The 18,725-nt window shown below is 41.9% G+C and overlaps 2 protein-coding genes across 2 annotated transcripts in view; one reads left to right on the forward strand and one right to left on the reverse strand.

Annotated features, from left to right (window-relative positions):
* The window catches only part of LOC111569969 (leukocyte cell-derived chemotaxin 1-like), a 116,941-nt gene that overhangs the window by 20,866 nt on the left and 77,350 nt on the right, over window positions 1–18,725 (reverse strand). The window lies entirely within an intron of this gene.
* Window positions 14,503–18,215, forward strand: pcdh8 (protocadherin 8). Its single transcript, XM_023272440.3, has 4 exons — window positions 14,503–16,942; window positions 17,089–17,159; window positions 17,408–17,541; window positions 17,658–18,215. Exons 1-4 carry the CDS (start codon window positions 14,585–14,587, stop codon window positions 17,996–17,998), a joined length of 2,904 nt encoding a protein of 967 aa, XP_023128208.2. The 5' UTR covers window positions 14,503–14,584; the 3' UTR covers window positions 17,999–18,215.

Consider the following 18,725-nt stretch of genomic DNA (forward strand, 5'->3'; position numbering starts at 1 on the left):
AGTGTTCAGGTAGGAAACAACGGTGAAGAAATTTTGCTTCGAGTATTTGTACAAAGTGTACTTCTCTCCAAATATAAACTGAAGGGACTAGTGTGTGGCACTTTAAAGGGCCAGTTCACCCACGTTATGGAACAAAGGGGGAAAAAAAAAACATGTTTTCCTATCTTACTTGAAGGCTGACGATATTTATGCTGTGCTGCTATGAAAAAACAAAAACCGACAATTGTGTCTGGAGCTCTCAGCCCAAAGGCCATTTATTCCTACTCACAACAACAGCCCTGAAACAGATAAACAAATATATAATTTCATTTTTAATACAGGCCTGAAATAGCTCAAGTTTGTGCCTCTGTACCAATACAATGAAGAGAGATGAAATTTCATTTGTGGTACGCTGGAAAAGTCATAAATGCATCCAAAAACTTCAAATTTTAGTACAAACCAAGATCGACGAGGTCAAGTGGGTCAGTAATAGAAGATGTAAAAGCCAAGGTTGGGTGAGGAAGACCTCTTTTCATGCAATTCAACCAATTTGTGAAGGACACTCGCAGCATGAAGGGAAATGGTTTGCATCATGTTACATAAATATGGAAAGCAAAGTTCGAATAGTGAACTCAAACCTTTTTTTCCTCAGAAGAAAGCTTTTACATAGTGCACCGTGTGCACGGCGAAGGCTCCAGTAATAGCTGAAGTAGCCACATGGTACCTCACCAAAACTCCTTTAACTCCTATTTTAGAGGCTTTGAGGAACATATAGCAACATTATAAACTTAAAACAGCTGAACAGGTCAGTTGTAGCTTGAGAGCAGATGCAGGCTATGTTCCAAATATGAAGCACTGATTGGTGTATTGTTTTGTGTAGTGATTTGCGTAGATCCAAACTGTGCCTTGAGCGCCCACAGACCTGTGGCTCTCTGGTCTGGGTGAATATCTGTGAAATAGACAGTATGTGCAAGCTAGAGGGCATGTGAAATAATTTACTTTTTTGCTGTACTCCTGTCTAACTGTCAGCGCCTTTTATTTCCAGTCAAGCACAGATCATTATCTGCTAGATTGTTTTTTAGCACTGTGGGTTTTTAATATTTTAAAGCGGGTTTCTTCTGTTGGGTTTTCTGGTGGCAGACTGTGGGTGCACCAGAGACAATTTCCATTTATATGTTGCACATGGCATTTACTGAAGAAGATGTGTGTGGTGGTAAATTTGGGTCACGTAGTTTGAGTGTTTGGATTTGTAGCAGAACATCTCCCTGTCAGTGTCAGTCTCCTCTTTTTAAGCCGGTTTTCTTGAAAAACCTGTGGTTTTATCCTTTCATCTGATCAATAAAGTTGCTTGTAACGATATACAGAGAGTGATAAATTTAAGGAAAAAACAACATAAAGTGTCTGAACAGGGCACCGGGTGATTCTCCAAGTCTCTGGAACTCTACTTGAGGAATGGAAGAACACTTTTCCAATACATATTTCCTCATTTGGTGTTTTGATGATGCTGGTGGACAGCGCTCTATAACACATCAGTCCAAAAAATCCCCAATAAGAGTTCAGTTGGATTGAGATGTGGTGAGTTTGAAGGCCATAGCGTATGACTCACATAATTTTCACACTCATCGAAGCATTCAGTGAACCTTCATGCCCTGTGGATGGAGGCATTGTCATCCTGGAAGAGAACACTTCCATCAGAACAGAAATGTGTTGTCATAGAATAAAGGTGATCACTCACAACAACTTTGTATTGATTTGTAGTGACCCTTCCATCCAAGGGGGCCCAAACCGCACCAGTAACTAGCCGACTTGTCAAGAATAAGGTGAAAGATAACTCATCTGACCGTGTCACTTGTTTCCACATCAATCTTGATCAGTGCCCATGATTTTTTGCACCAATGAACTCCAACATGTGCATTCATCTTTGTAATGAGAGCTTTATGCTCCGCAGCTCCACTATAATATCCCTCCCTGTGTAATTGTCGACAGACTGTTCTTGCTGAAAGACTGATGATAACCTGCACTGACATTCTCAGTTACCTGAGGAACAGTTGCTCCTTTGTTTTTCCTCACACATCACACTGAAAGATGAGCAGCTCGATCGTCAAACCTCTACAGCTGCACTACAGTCTCTAACCCGATTTACTGATGTCTGTCGCAGATGTCAAAATCTAAATCTAAATCATCAAACAGTTTCTGTTTGATCATTCCTGTTTCATTTGCCTGTTTTTTCACAGCATGAAATATGGATATTAATAAAGACATTAGTGAAATCTTACCTTGATACATTGAATACTTTCCTAGATCATTTGTTTTTCCAAAAAAGCCTGGCAACACACTTTCAGCATGTTTTTTCGTGCATTGAAATTTGAGGCTATGTTTGAACAAAAATGTCTCAGGAACTATTAAAGATAAAAGACTGGAAATTTCTCTGTTATTTCTCATCACGCAATTGATTTAGAATCTGCAGCATTCGACAAGTGGATCAAATAGTCTTTGCTGACATATTTAACCAGACATTAACCCAAAAAAATGGATAATGCAGAAGTCAAGTAGTGAAAAGTGCAACAGTAATAAGTATAGCAGGTAAAGTATGAGTTCTCCAGTCTACAAATTAGGATAGGTAAATGAAAAATATGTCTGTATTAACAAAAAGGAAAAAAAGCCACTTATATTTGGACAAACATTTCAAAACTCCAGAGCCCTGTTCCTGTTGGATAAAGCTATCTACCAATATTTTTGTTGTACAACTTGTCGTACCTGCTCAACCAAATTATTGTATTGTATTATTGTGACATGCACTTCTTGTTTACGTGTGCTCAGCGAGAAAAATTTTCATGACTGCAGATTCTGAATTGATGGCAGAATGAGAAATAACAGTGAGACTTTTACCTTTAATAGCTCCTGATAAATTGTCCTCTAAGCATATCCTCAAATTTCAATGTGCAAAAAAGAATGGTGTTGGAAGTAGGTCGGTAATTTAAAAAAACATATCTCGGAATGTACTTAATCTGTCAATCTAAAATTTCCCATAAACCAATAGAAATCCATAATTTATGATACAAAAAATCCAAGCAAATCAGATATGGTCCCTAGTGATATGAGATGGATTGACCCAGTTGTCACTTGAAGCCCTTACCATTCAAGCCCCAACACTGCACCCTGTTGCAAAGTCATTTACACCTTTCCCTCTCGCCGTCATGATACAAAACCAGACACAACAGAGCCCCCTCAGTATATGCATACATGCCACAGAGCATGATTGAACTGTAATTGCTTAATTGTACCATGCAGTGCACCTGTGTGGAAGCATTTGCATTCATTGTGTTTCTCGACTCATGTATTCAGATTTTTCCTTTAATTTCTCACCCCCATCTGTTCATTTGGAAACCGCGGAATTCGTGAGATATCTACAAATAGACAAAGCAAAATAAACATCTAGATGTGTATTTTTGATATTGTTTTCCTTCCAATTTCAAGTCTCAAAATTGACAAATGTATGAAAAAGTCATTTGGGATGATGTGTTTGTGTGCCACGTCTCGCCTGTAACAGTTTGTAAAAGCTACGTCATGTACTGGCATATGTCCCTGGTTTGGTGCTGAGCCTCCTCACACATATACTCACGCATACAGGCGCACATGCACAAAGGTTAATTAGGCACAGGTGTGCTTCGCTGACCTGCTGGATCGCTCATGGCTCTTTGTGAAGCTCAGTCTGCGCCCTGTTGGCCACGCTGCTTTAACCCCAAACACCAGCTCCCAGGAAGGAGTGAGGCAGCCAGTGAATTCACTCTCTGCAAACATGAAATTCTCCTCCAGAGATATAAACCAAGCTGTTCTCCAGAGCACCGGAGACTTAATGGTGCTCTAAAATATACGCCATGCTTTTACTCTTTCATGCATGTTGCTGTTAACCCATCTCTCTGTAGCTCTGGTTGGTGTCGTTGGAGTAAAATCTACACAGAATCAGCAGCAAAAACCCAAATAAATGAATACTATAAATTCTACAATACACGCATTCTAGTTCAAGTCTAAAACGCTGGATAATTGAATGAGAATTTGAATGCATTATGTATGGAAGTCGATAGCCTTTGTCTGTGCAATTGATTGTCATGTCATGGCCAATCAGCCTACTGGGCACCGTTGCTCTGTTAACATGAGGACAAAAGGGAGGAATTGACAAGTCACAGTGAGTAGTATACTGAAAGCTCCAGACTGTAGACGGTGGTTTAAATTAATAAAGTAGAATTCTGCCTGTACTCGCAACATAAAACAGATCTCCCTCTGTGCACTGTCTCTGTGTGATGTTGAATATATTCATGTGGGCTGCCTGTGCTGATAGCAGGTGCATAAAAATCTAAGGTTTATGAACGATAGATGGAAGAGAAGGTTCCCTTTAATAAGGTGAACAGAATTAGCTTGTGCTCTGATTATTGTTCTCTCCCTTGAACTAATATCTTGAGGGCTCAGCTTATGGTCAAGGACAAAACATTCAGCGATAACCTATTCTTTGGCTTGAATTAAATATTTATTGTGTTTGGTGAGGAGGGTCATTTCAGTTTTGCTCCTGCAGGCTCCTCTTGTCATTCTATTGCATAACTCACAATGGCAAAGCCAACAATAGTTCATTTCCTGCTCCTGAAGCACACACACAAAAAAATGCACTCACTGTTACCTGGGTTTCAGCATGAGAGTTGTAGATTTACTGACCCCTGTGCTTTTAGTCCATACCCTTCACTTCACCCCGTACTGTGCTATAACTCAGAAAAGCAGGAGTGCTGCATTAGATATTCTACCTCTGCATTTCAGACAAATTGGAGGAAAACAATGCGATGCAGCTATTTCTCCTATGCGATGTGACGGTTTTGCATTTGAAATGTAAACATGTCCGACGTTTAAATCAGATTTTCAGCAAAATAAATCATGAACACACCTACATTTCCAGATTTGTTAAACAGTGTGTTGTTGGCTCATGATTCAACATACTAATTAACCCCTAGGAGATTCATCTAACAGTTTGTGATTTTTCCTGATTTTTAATCAGTCTAATTTCTCTCTCCAACACACAGGCACGTTCAACAGCATACACACAAAGCCTCTGTTTGCATAATGTGCTCACTGTCTGCTCCTCTGAGACTAAGCAATGTTTGTGCATCCCTGCATCTATGTGGATCTACTACTGTGTGTGTGTGTGTGTGTGTGTGTGCAGGCATGAGATTGTTCAAGTTCATTTGTATGTGTTTTGGGAAAGAGGGCTCAACCCCCCCGCCCCACCACCCCACCCAACCCGACCAACCCCCCACTCCTTTTAGTCTGCTGCCCTGGCTGTGGCTCGACCATGATTGCTCTGACAATTCAACAGAAAAAAAAAACAAAAAAAAAAAAACCACCTTCTGCTAGACTGTTTTTCCTGTTCTGTTATGGAAATGAGATTTTCCATCTCACTTCATCTTCAGTACTTAAATACCTCTTTGCTGAGAATAGGACTGTCTAGCCTGTTAACACATTTCCTCCCATATAAGTGCTCTGTTGTTCTGCGAAGCTTAGTTGAATTTTAGCTTCTGTGCCTTCACAAAGAAATTAGATTTTCTGCAAATTGTGGAAATGTGAACTGTCGTATTAGGCTGTGCGCTGATTGCTCTCTAAATCACAGTTAGTGTATGTTGCCTTGATGGCACTGACTGTTGAATCTCCTGTTTATATTATTCCCCAAAGTCATGTCTTGTTGTCGTCTTCACTCAGCGCTCTCCTCAAACACGCTACATTATGAGCTGGATTGTGATTCATGGTAAACATTTTCAATCTGAAAAGCGCATTATGTAATTGTAGCCTTCATAATGCCCTTTTATTCATAGTGCACTATTTCAGATTGCTTGTTAAGGCGCTTTACCAGATAGATTTTTAAAAAAGACATCAGTGCAGAACAAAGAATGGATGGAAACATATTCATAAAGTGGCAAAAGCAATAAAACATTAGAACATAGGAGGCATCCTTCCCTTGTGTCATTATCCAGGGCAGTCAGCGACGGTTCGTAGCCCAAACTGTTTAGCAAACAGGACATCAGCTACACTGTCACAAATCTGCAAGTTCATCAGACAAGCAGCGCTATTCAGCAGCCTCCTAATCTAGAAGATTTTCAGCTGAGTGCGAGTGGAGGCATGCCGCTGGTGTTATCGAATACGTGCCTCCCTTATCTGATATGTTCTTGAGTTGGGCTCACAACAAGTCGAGAAAACCCAACTGTGGTTTTCAGCATCCTGGAACCCGTCTGCAACCAAACCCCTATTGGCTGTGTGTGTTTGAAGGGGTTAAAAGTAAGAAACATGAATTCCTGTTCAGGTTCACTCTGTCGCCAACCTCTATCAACAGCCTAACAAAGCTATTTAATGAGCTACTATAAGGCATCAAAAAAGGAAATGTGCAGAAGATAACTCTTGAAAAAATGAAAAAAATTTTTTACAGTCATTAGCTAAAACAAAAGAGTGCCTAAAAAGTATGTTTAGCAATGTGTCCTGCTTTAATGAGGAGCGACTGATAACATACTAGCCAATTTGTGCTAGCAGATGTCATTGACTCACAATGTGAAATTAATTTAATACTTAAAAAATCAATTAAGCTAATCTGCCCTTTACAGCAAACAAAGCAGACATGGGCAACATAGCGGCGGAGCTGCGAGAGAATTTCTTAATCTCAGATAATTAATAACTAGGCCTGCATAAAACACTCATTTGGTTTTGCTCTGGAGGATGTGGAATCACTTCAAATGTAGACCAACACTATGCTTTATCAGCCCTTGTTCTGTAAAAGCACAGAGCCCAGATTCATTTTTACGAGAGCTTACAGTTTTCTATTCATAGAGCCCTTTAGAAATAGCAAGCATTCATAATGGAGCTGGGATCTGATTAACCTCCTCGCTTGCCAGCACAATGGCAGGCTACCCTGAGACTCAGCCCTGTAATGGAGTCCGCTATCGCCAAGAATACTCCAAACATTCTTCGCACCGCAGGACTCGACGACCAGATTGGAATCCCTTAACTCCCCTCTGCACTCGGCACACAGTAGGGAAACAAAACATCCTCTAAGCTGATGCCCCTCAACATTAATCTATCTCTGTGCTCCACTCATGCTCTTGCACACATACACACATTATACACTGCAGGCGTCCTCTTTAGTGCCTTTGTTACAATTTTGCATTCCTAATTGTAAACTCGTATGAGAAAAGACTAAAAAAAATAAATCAGGGAGCATCTCTAACCACTGCCACATGCTTGAACGACTTGTTGGTCTATGAATGTGTACCTTTAAGACAGCATAGCACTATAACAGGCTATATACTACATATATAGTCTTATTTTGTCATGTTTTTGTATCGTATTTCATATTATATTGCATTTCTTGTTATTTTGTTCTCCAGGTGAACAAAAAAATCACCTCAGTCAATATTTTGTCAATGCTGAGAACAAAATAACATCTAATACACTGTAACCCATGACCATTAAGATGAGATAAAATACGCTTTTATTAATCTCTGGAGGTGAAATTCATACTCTGCTGTCCAAGAGGAGTGGATTTCATAAGGTTTTATCATGAATTGCCAAGACTTTTTTTTTCCCTTCCTTACTTCCTTTTCTCCAGCCTCTTATATGATATGAACCATTTACAGGGTTGAGGGGTTTCAAGTGTGTATCTCCCACCTCAATGTTGCCATCTCCTGGCCTAACAGGATTAAGCAAGACTCTGCTCTTTCAGTGCTTTCTGTTGGTGGAGGAAACGGATTGCTTGTGCCAAATATGTCAGAGGGAGTGATTACACCCCTCAGTGGCCAGTTGGCCCAACAGTCCGCCCCCAGTGGCCGGCCCTGTGGGGGCTGTCAGGACCTAGCAGACTGGAGCTTGGTAAGGAGCCAGTCCTACGTTTAACAGCCAGCTCCTGCCCAGCCCAAGTGTCATCTGCACCTGCCAATGAGAAGCAGGTCTCACCCATCAGATAACGGCTGAGAGGAAATTGCTTCAAGGAGCTGACATTCTAGGACGGCAATATGGAGATGTGAAATATACTCAAGGAGGGAGGAGAGGGACCTGGTCCTTGAAAAGGCACAAATTAGCATTGACACACACACACTCTCTCTCACACACACACACACACACGGAGGCACATATAAATGCACTCATGTACAAACACACAAGCAAGAAGCCTGTACTTAATCTTCCCTGCTTTGAAGAATATAACCGTCCAAACAGAGAATCAAATTTATTCACAGCCAGGACTACCGAGTAAATTCCTATTTACCTCACCTGATATAGTAACAGCCAACAAGCCATGGAAATAAGGATGGCAAGTGTGTCCATCCCTTGCTCCAGATGCACTGAAACAAGGAGATGTTCAGCACGGCACCATCCACAATGGCCAGTTTTGCGATGACGTGGAAAATGAAAATCAAAGTGAAAGTTTGATAAGGGATGTGTCACATCAAATACGGGGCCTGCGATCATCACACGCCGAATATCACTGGAGGTTAATGTGCAGGCCTGCTGATCTTTTGGGCCCTCCCTCCATGTAGCTTACGGCGGTGAAATTCAATATGAGGCATGAAATGTGAAGTAGTCATCATAATTGGATTGAAACCCATAGTGGAGCCTGTATAAAGCATCCAGCAGGGCCTCACTTCACACTACGAGGAGGGGAAGCTGATTTCAAGTAGAATCCGGTTGTTTGCTTCATCATTTTGAGGCCTGCCCGTCTCTGCTCTAATTTCCTTGTTACGTTCCCCACCAGGACTACACCTCCCCTCTCAAACAGGCGGTTGAAACTATTGATTTGTCATTTATTAGTGACAGTTAATGATTTGCATCTGTGTGAAATGTGAATTGTTTCAGGGATGTGCTGCTGCTTGCAAGTCACTTTTGTCAACATGGCAAAGTTTCAACCTGTAGATGGCACTCTCATCCTTGGTTTTAATCCAAACCTTTAGGGTGACTCCCCATTTTGAAATGACTGGCCTCAATTCCAAAACCTGTTTTGCTTTGTTTGTCATTATGATTCTTTGGCATGTATTTTCTCAACGGTATTGAGATAAGATATTGTATTTTTCAGCCGGCGCTTAAATTATGATGCCAAATATTGTTGTCTGCGACAGTGGCATACCTGTTTGTACATATGGCCAAAGCTTATTTAGGAATACTTATGCATAATGAAGTGCAGCTAGCAACTGTTGTTCCAATCGTTTTCAGGCAGCGAGCATTAGTTACACAGTAGGGAATGGCTGGAGTTGAGTGGGGGTAGAGGAACCTCAGCCAAACATGATTTGTCTCTGAATACTAATGCCTCTTTTGATCTGCCTCGGCTTTTAGGAGAGTTAAACAACAAAATCTGTCTTTCCAAATTTCTTAATAGACTCAGCCTTTTGTGGCCAACATGAAGAAATCCTGGAAACATGTTTACACGGCATCCATATTAATGTTCTGGATTTGTTTAAAACATGTAGAGTCCACCGAGATCTAATTACAGGGAATGCCTTTATTATTCATGCTTTGCCCTAATAGACTAATTAATTTATCATAAAATAGTAAGGCATTTTCCTGATTTTCTTATGTTATGCATTTATTTCCATAATTGATCTTTGTTTTACAAATACATCTTTTTAAGTTTTGCCGCTCACATGTCCTAAATTCAGCAGCTGTGCAAAAGAGATTTCATCCCTCCTGAAATGATGTGAATGCATTAGTCACTAGGCTGCAGAGAGGAAAAAAACAGCAACCAACAGAAGGAAAACACAATTACCTTAGACCTAATAGCATCAAGGCTACAAGTACCTATGTGATCTATATGGCCCTGAAAGCTATTTAGGAGCATATTGTCACAGAATGTTAAGTGTGATTAGGGACAGTAGGTTAAACATTTGGCCAGTTGTAATCAGTCGGAGAGCTGTGAGGATGGGCTGTGGTTGGGGGGTTTATCTGTGCCTCTAACGCTGCAGGAGGTGCCAAAAGCAACAGAGACCACTAACCAGTCTGAGTATTTGGCACCTCCACAGCTGCTGCTCGCATGCTTCCACCCTCTCGTCTCACCGAGGGCCAGCACCAAGCACAGGATAATCTTGTTTTATCTGCCTTTCAGACAGCCCAAATGGCCGAGATTAAACCTCCCGCATGACCCTCATGGCCAGGGCACTGACATGTATACCCCCAGTTTATTAGAGCACCTAAGGTTAAAGTGAGATGAGGAAACTGATAAGGGAGCTGGCCTGAAAATGGCTGGATGAGTTTCCAGCCGTAGCGAAAAAGCCTGTGCCTATCTAAATTTAAAAGCGCTGTGTCATGAATACAAATCAATGATCCCATCGAGGTATTAAGCAGCAGGGTAAATGTTTAAACAACTAGGTGCTAGAATATTTACAGGTGGTTAAGCATACCCGGGAACAGCGAGCTACAATAGTCAAATTTAGGTCTAAATTCATAGAGCCGCTTCCCTCAGAATAGGTTTCAGCAAAAGCAAGGGATGACAGTTTTCACATTCCATACAGAATTTTAATAATGAGTGTTAAAAGTTTTTTTTATAAATGTAAATAGACTGAACTAAACCAGAGTACACACAGTGCCTGTGACAATATGAAACACCTGGTGGCTCCAAAATTAGCGTGACATAACTGTCATGTAATTCAGTGGTGTAAAATACAACACAGAGTCTCTGTTGTTGCCATGAATTTGATCCAGAGCAACAAAGGAAACAAAGATGATTAGTTTTTGTTATTCCCTTTCATGTTTTGGTTTTATGCATAATAGATGATGTGTATTTAATGCATAAGTGTCCATTATGCTGCTGGATTATATATAGTGCATACCTGTGTTTTTGGTGGAACTATTCTGTGCATGTAGGGGGTTGTTTTTGTCTTAATTTTGCATATTTTTGCAAGGTGATGCCTATAGTTGTACAACAGGATAAATCCAGTCAAAGCAAAACTCAGAAATAAAACTCCCAGCTCACCGTGGATCACCATAGCTGTTTTCTGACAATGTAAAAGAAAAAAAAAACCCTGAGCGACAAAATTAGACTGTAAAAAACACAAACAATAAACATATCAAACCAGCTTTCTCATAAAACCTTTTTTTTAAAGCATTTTGCTATATCTCCAAGGGTTATACTGAGGGCTGAGAACCTAGAAACTAAGAAAAAACCATTGAATTTTCTAGCAGTGGGTGATATGATGGCTGCTTTCCAAAAGCTGGGCTTTTGAGACATTTGTTCCCAATGGCATATGCCAGGATTACTGCTCCCAGTGTCACCAAATGCCTTTCTTGCCTCCCTACCTGGTGGCGCGTGAGGAAGAGGACACACAAATAGCCTTCAAACAATGTCAAAAGGCTGGCCGGCATCGGACTGATTTCTGACCGTCATTGTGATTACTGTGATGCTGACTGCCAAGGCAAGATTAACAATATTCTTACCATTAATTAAAATCACCTCAGTGAGAGAACAGATGGCCAAACCCATTAATCTGCGGTAATGCTCTTACTGTCACCACACATGTCTTAATCATGCCGTGATCTGCATTAATCACCTGACTTAAGTGACAAACAAGTATCACTCCCGTGTTAGCCTGGCTTTGTTTGTGGCGCGACCCCTGTTGACCTCTTGTGATGCATCGGTTAGAAAAACGCTTTGGACACCCGCAGGTGAAGTTTTTAAACCGAGGCACTTAGCTCAGCGGCACTTGAGATATTTAAAGGAAACCACAAATGAACAGATCATTTCTACCTGTGCAGCTGCTCTTTTAATCATTACGTCTGTGTTAGACTAAAATATTTTATCAACAGCTGCTCAGTTGTTACCTTGAAACGGCTGCAACCCAGAGTGGTAAGTGCGTGAGACATTTGATAAGATTAAAGCATAATCCTCTTAGTGGCAAACAACTAATTTGGCTAATAATTCTGTATTACCTTCTGACTCCTCGTAGCCATAAAATCCTGGATTTCAACACTCAGCCAGCATGGGGCTATTGTGCAGAAGGCTTTGTGTGTCTGGTAATGGCAGAAAAGTATCTTATGTTTGATCCTCCACTGACTCAGTGTTCATATGTTTGGAATGATCTTGTTTTTTTTAATAGAAAGGATGAAAATAGAGACACAGAAGACATGCAAATAAACAAAAAAAATAAGAATTTAGATGTAACTTTATGTCAGAAAACATCTCGCTGAGTGCTGAGTAGCACAAGTCATGATGCAATGTCTTCGCACTCCCAAGATTAACGGTTTAGGTTAGGTTTTGCATTGGCCCGCCTTGGCGTGTAGCCCAAAATACCACTTGATATAATGATTTGTGGCAGAATACAGGCTTCAGCATATAGGGAAACCACTTGTTGACTTGGCGCTTTGTGGATTTGAGAACAAACTCTAAGCATCCACTTCTGCTGTAATGTGATCTGACTGAGGCACATTCCAAGTTCAATATGGAAATACTGCGGCTTTCAATAGCACACATTATAAATTGGCTTACTATGCTACAAAGTGGTTGAGCATTGTGTTATTGTTTTTTTTCTTTTTTTTGTTATTGCTGCCTGGTATTCTTGCCAAGAACAGCAGGCACCATTATTTGAAAGGGAAAAATCAATTCTCACATTTAGCATTTAAGCAAAATTGGGCTTGTATAACACTTTAAATATGGCAGCACAGAGCTCCTTATCACCTCTCACTGACAACTATCTCTGGTCTCTGTAGGTCTTTATTGTGTGCTTTTTTACACCTTCCTGTATGTGCCCTCTTGGGGGCTCAGACAGATTTAACCCAAACTTTTGTGAGGTGTCAAGAGCCTTTTGAAGGGCCATAGACGCCTTTTAATCAGCACCAGCTAATCACCCATATGGTTGACAAAGGTCTGTTTGACTCATGCTCTTTTCTTATCACTGTGAGAGCTGTTTGTGTGTGTGTGTGTGTGTGTGTGAGTGTGTGTGTGTGTGTGTGTGTGTGTGTGTGTGTGTGTGTGTGTGTGTGTGTATGCGGTGGGAGTGGGGAATCAATGCAGTCTGTTTCTGACTCCTTTATTCGTCTGACTTCCAAGGCTCCTGTTTTAGAACTATTGTTGAAAAGGGTAAATTAAGTGAAACTGAATGTTTATTACAATACAGATGGTCCTGATTACGCTGTCAGATTCCTCTCTAACACCGAGCTACAGTGATATTCTATGTGCAATTAACATTGTGGGTGTCCAAAACACAACACTAATCAAATGACACTTGTCTGGCTTGGTGGGTTTTCCTAACCGCATTACATTGAAATTCCTCCTCCACTGTTTGAACAAATGAGACAGTGTCTACAGCTGCTCCACAGGAAAAAGAATAAAAAAAAGACAGAGATTTATGCTTTTCCCTATGCAGATTATTTATGGGTGATGTTTACATGAATAAATATGATTTGGAGGGGGAAAAGGAGTATTAAAGTAAATATAAATGGAGTTTTATTGAGCCTAAATGTCAGAATATGAGCACCATCTGATTTTAATACATAAGGCAGGTGAATATGAATAACAATGAATGTCATTAAACCTGGGCTCCTCCTTTATTAGATATTTTCTCCAGTTTCCTCTGCACTTTCTTCTGCTTTTACAGAACGGTACATTAACTCAGTGTAGTGTTTAGCTGCTCGCATGCATTTCCATTTTATATTGTATAAGCTATATTTCTTGCTGTACAAGATTTGGAAGGAAATATTGCAATTTTTTAAACTGCATTACAGTTATCTGACAGCTATATTTAACAGATTAAGACATGCAAAAACATTTGATAATCTCAGGGGCATGTATATATGAATGCATTATTAAAACACCCAGCAGATATAAGAATTATTCAAAGTAGGGCCATCTCAACAGCATTAAAATGCTGCTCATGCATGAAAATATTAAAATTAATACCCCAGTAATAGAATGTTTATACTAACATACTCTCGCAGCAGCACTATTTATGCTTTTATTTTTCATATTTTAGGTCTAGTTTACTGATTCTGTTCTTGCACTCGTGTAAAGAGCATTTTGACTTCCAGCACTACTTTTTATGTCTTACATGTTTGCAAAAACTTCAGTACAGCAGCTACATTTGAAGTGCAAATCATGATAGTTTCTGATATCATAAGCCCTTGTGTCTTTTCTTTCCCCTCTTGCATTTTCTGTCCTCAAACTTCCTGTCCTCTAGTTGGCTCATTAACTCAAATCAATCCTCTCTGAGTTCTCAACAGGTAGACTACCTCCGGTGCCATGTAGTCCTATTATATACGGTCATCCAAGCGATTCAGTTAGTTAATTAATTGCCGTGTGCAGATTTATTTAAGTAACACCGTTATCAGCCTGATTAAAGCTCCACAATCAGTTTACCTAATGAGCCATTTGCACCCGAAAGGAAGAACAGCAGCCCTGCTACAGTGTCAAACGTTTTCCTTTTGGTGCGCCACTGGCAGGCCATTGGTCCATTGGGCAGCCTATTTGCATATACCGGGGCTTATAGTCCCACAGCAAAGTCACAGTTGAACACAGTTGTGACTCGACCTGACACAGCACAAGTGGAGGATTGCTTGCATCATTTATGACTTTTTCAGGCAGCTTTTTCTGAAACCCCCCCTCAATATGGGATTTTGCAAGATTGCAGCAGTTGCACCGTACCTGGTGCACGTTTTATTTTCATGCACAGTCCTGTGCACAACTACAAGATATTTCACCTATGAAGAGGATGCACTCGGGACGGAGATAGGCAATTTGTCTCTAGATTTAAAGATTGATCCGGCTGATGACCCTGACACATCATTCCGCTTCATGCAAGAAAACAACTCGACTCTGGTTCAGATGAGGGAGAACGACGGGCTTCTGAGCGTTGCAGAGATAATTGATCGGGAGCAGCTCTGCCCCAGGTCTCCCCGCTGCTTCATCACCTTCGACATCGTGGCCTTCTCCCGGGAGAAGTTCCAGCTCATCCACGTGGAGATAGAGGTGAGAGACATCAACGACTACTCTCCTCGTTTTCCGCGTAACGAGACGAATCTGGAGATAGTGGAGAATGTTCCACTGGATTCCAGATTCCCCCTGCTGATTGCCCTCGACCGGGACGTGGGTGAGAACTACATTCAGAGCTACAATATCTCCCCCTCCAGTCATTTCTCCATTGAAGTGCACGATCGGGATGATGGAGTGAAGTTTGCAGAGCTGGTGCTGGTGAGGGAGCTCGACAGGGAGGTGGAGGACTCCTACACGATCGAAGTGACTGCATCTGACGGAGGAGTGCCTGCGAAGTCCGGGTCAATGACTGTAAATATCAAAGTGCTGGACTTCAATGACAACAGCCCCACGTTTGAACACAGCTCTCTGAAAGTGGAGCTGAACGAAGACTCACCGGCGGGTCACCGAGTTGTCAAAGTGCACGCATTTGACCCCGATGATGGCATCAATGGGGAGGTGATGTACGCGTTTGGAGAGGGCTTATCGCCCGAGGCTGCGCGCCTCTTCAACATCGACCCTTACTCCGGTGACGTGACCCTGAAGGGGCTTGTTGATTTTGAGAAGAGGAGGTCATACGAGCTGAACATCAAAGCCACAGATTTGGGCGCCAACTCTGTTCCATCCACCTGCAAACTGGTGATAGAAATCGTGGACGTGAACGACAATGCGCCTGAAATCGGCATCAAACCCATGACCTCCAGCAGTGATGGAGTCGCCTACATCACAGAGGCTGCAGCCGCCGAGAGCTTCGTGGCTCTGATCAGCACCTCGGACAGAGACTCAGGCTCCAACGGGTACGTGCGCATCAGCCTCCTCGGGCACGAGCATTTCACCCTGCAGCAGGCATATGGAGACACTTTCATGATTGTAACCACCACCACTTTGGACAGAGAGAAGATCCCAGAGTATAACCTCACTGTAGTAGCAGAGGACCTGGGAAACCCGCCTTTTAAAACTGTCAGACAGTACACTATCCGTGTCACAGATGAGAATGACAACCCCCCTCTCTTCAGTAAGCCACTTTATGAAGTTTCAGTCCTGGAAAATAACATCCCAGGCTCATATGTCACCACTGTCGTCGCTCGGGATCCTGATGTGGGAAAGAATGCCAAAGTCTCTTACAAGCTCATAGACTCAGAGGTGCCAGGGGGGTCCTCAGTGTCCACGTATGTCTCTGTGGATTCGCTCTCAGGGTCTTTGTACACTCTCAGGTCTTTCGATTATGAGACGCTTCAGCAGATTGAGCTTGTCATCCAAGCAGAAGACAGAGGCTCGCCCTCTCTTTCAAGCACGTCAACAATCAGGATTAGAGTTGTGGATCAGAATGACAATGATCCGTACTTCACCTTCCCCGTCCTCCTGAATGGCTCGGCTGATATTCCGCTGCCCTTTAATGCACCCTCTGGCTATCTCGCCCTTCGTGTATCAGCTGAAGATGAAGACGAGGGAGTGAATGGCGAGCTCTCCTACAAAATTGTACAAGGTGACCCCAAGCTTTTTACAATAAACAAGGACACTGGAGAGATTGCTCTAAAACAATGGCTGACAGCCGAAATTGGGGACGTGCTGGAAATGAAAATCTCAGTGAGCGACAATGGCAGGTCCCCACTCTCGAGCAGTGCCACAATTAGGTTTGTCGTCTCAGACTCAGAACCCTCCGAAGACCAAGTCGTCATTGTGCTGCGGTCAAGTGATGAAGAAGGCTCCGGCTTTGATGGCTCACTAATTATCATTATTATGCTCAGTGGGGGTTGTGCCTTGTTGCTGATTGCAATAGTTGTTGTTGTTGTCACATGCAAACTGAGCCGTAAGAGGAGAAGCACCAAGAGAGAAGTGTGCCAGAGTCTGTTTGACGGCAGGCCCATGGCCATGCTCGGATCCACAGAGCCAAACATTTACACAGGTCAACGAGGCTTCTTCCACGAGAGGCCTTCACTGTCTCTGGATGATTCGTGCCTGTATGAGGAGAGGAGCGGGGACTCAGAGACAAAGGTGAGTCAACTACATTTAGCATTTTTCTGCTTTTTTTTTCTTCATCTTCTATTTTCATATGCATATGATGTTTCACACTGCTGCCTTGATCTTTGTGCCAAAAATGGAAACTAAGCTCTCTGCTGTCACTTTGTTTGTTCTCTTAGATGTTCCTGCCCTCCAAGCATTTCCAACCAGCGTCTGTGTGGCAAGGTGACAAATACTGCTTGCAAGTGAGGTAAGACAACTAAATGAAAACTCTTTTCTCAGATAGGAGGTGCGTGTTTTCACCATTAAAATCTCGCTGAGCAGAAAGGATATTTAACATGCGTACAATTTGTTGCTTGTGGCATGCCTGCAGAATGAGGTTAGATGGGCGGCAGAGAGACAGGCCCTGTATGTGGAAAGAAAAAAAGACAGACGTCAATAATCAAGCTAATGCGCTGCAGTGGAGGCTCATACTGTATCTGTTGATTGCATTTGCAGTGGCATCAGCAATACTGACCAGCTGAGCGTGAAGGACAGTGGTAAAGGGGACAGTGACTTCAACGACAGTGACTCTGATATCAGTGGCGACGGAGGCAAGAAGATCTTTAGAACCTTCCAGCCGAGGCTAAAAAGTGAGTTTCCCACTCGTAAGTTTGGATGTTTTGACGTCATAGATGACATAAATGATACACGTTGGTAAGGCAGAAGTTTCTCATCCTTATATTTGTTTATTTCACTTTTATTCCAGATGCTGCTACCAGCTTTTCTGGGGATTGCCAAGGCACCTACTGTGCAATAGCACCACAGAGCTTCAGAGCCACCAGAGACAACGCCTACACAATAGGCTTCTCCCCAGTGCCCAGCTACAACAATCCTCCGGGCTGCTCCATGTCTTGGAAGGACTCTGGTTATGGCACAAATCGGCCAAAATCACGTAACAGCATGTGCACCTACTCCAGAACCGGGACCCTTCCTTCCTACTTCCCACAGCAACAGCGTGAGGCTGATGTCGAAGGTGTCGCAGTCCACAAGCAGAGTCCAAGTATTGTAACTGTGGCTACAGCATTAGAAGTTGCAACTATCTTTTAAAAAAAAACATTCAAAAATGGATTGAAATGTAGCTAGAAGATGTAAATTTGTGTAAAAACTCTCACTATATGGTTAACTCACAGCTGTATATATTTGTTAATGTACAAAATTCTAATATTATTCTGTTTGCTCATGTTAAAAATATTTGAATTTCAGTATACTGCATTCAGTGTTTCTTTTTCCAATAAAAGTGTGAATAAAATAATGAGAAATGTCACTTATTCGACAGTTTTCCCAAATATGCCGTGACTAATTTAATGAAACTTGACAATGACTCATTTTAATTGAGCAATATTACACACTGAAGATAAAATAGCATTCCCTTGCCATCAGAAAACCCCAGTCTGAATTTGTAAACATGTAGAACTCTTCCTCCAGTTTGAATCTACATGATCAAGACTCCAGTCAGTGATGATCAGATGTAAAATTTGATGCCGCTCCATTACCTGGGAGACTGGCTTTGAAGACTCTTAGGTTGCTCGGTTGAGTTTCTTGCATGCAAATGAGAGAGTAGAGCTGGTACTCAAGTGGAAAATAAAGTATAAACCATTACTCCCACAAAATTGCGCTTGGTGCTGTCACACTCGCTTCTCCTCTTTTGAAATAATTTACATCACTGTACACAACACCGTATAACATGTACTACATCGCTTGACAAATTCCTTCTGTCATTCGTTGCTACGAGGGGCAAATGTTCCGCCCCTGTGTATAAATCCATCAGTTCTAG

Source organism: Amphiprion ocellaris, chromosome 11 (genome assembly GCF_022539595.1).
Source record: "Amphiprion ocellaris isolate individual 3 ecotype Okinawa chromosome 11, ASM2253959v1, whole genome shotgun sequence".
NCBI classification, from domain to species: Eukaryota; Metazoa; Chordata; class Actinopteri; family Pomacentridae; genus Amphiprion; species Amphiprion ocellaris.

What these genes read in the sequence shown, in the direction of transcription:
- pcdh8 (XM_023272440.3), top strand. Translation starts at nt 14,585, where the DNA reads ATGGGATTTTGCAAGATTGCAGCAGTTGCACCGTACCTGGTGCACGTT. An exon ending in AAATACTGCTTGCAAGTGAG is followed by an intron (nt 17,160 to 17,407) that starts GTAAGACAACTA and finishes TTGCATTTGCAG; the next exon opens with TGGCATCAGCAATACTGACC. An exon ending in CTTCCAGCCGAGGCTAAAAA is followed by an intron (nt 17,542 to 17,657) that starts GTGAGTTTCCCA and finishes CTTTTATTCCAG; the next exon opens with ATGCTGCTACCAGCTTTTCT.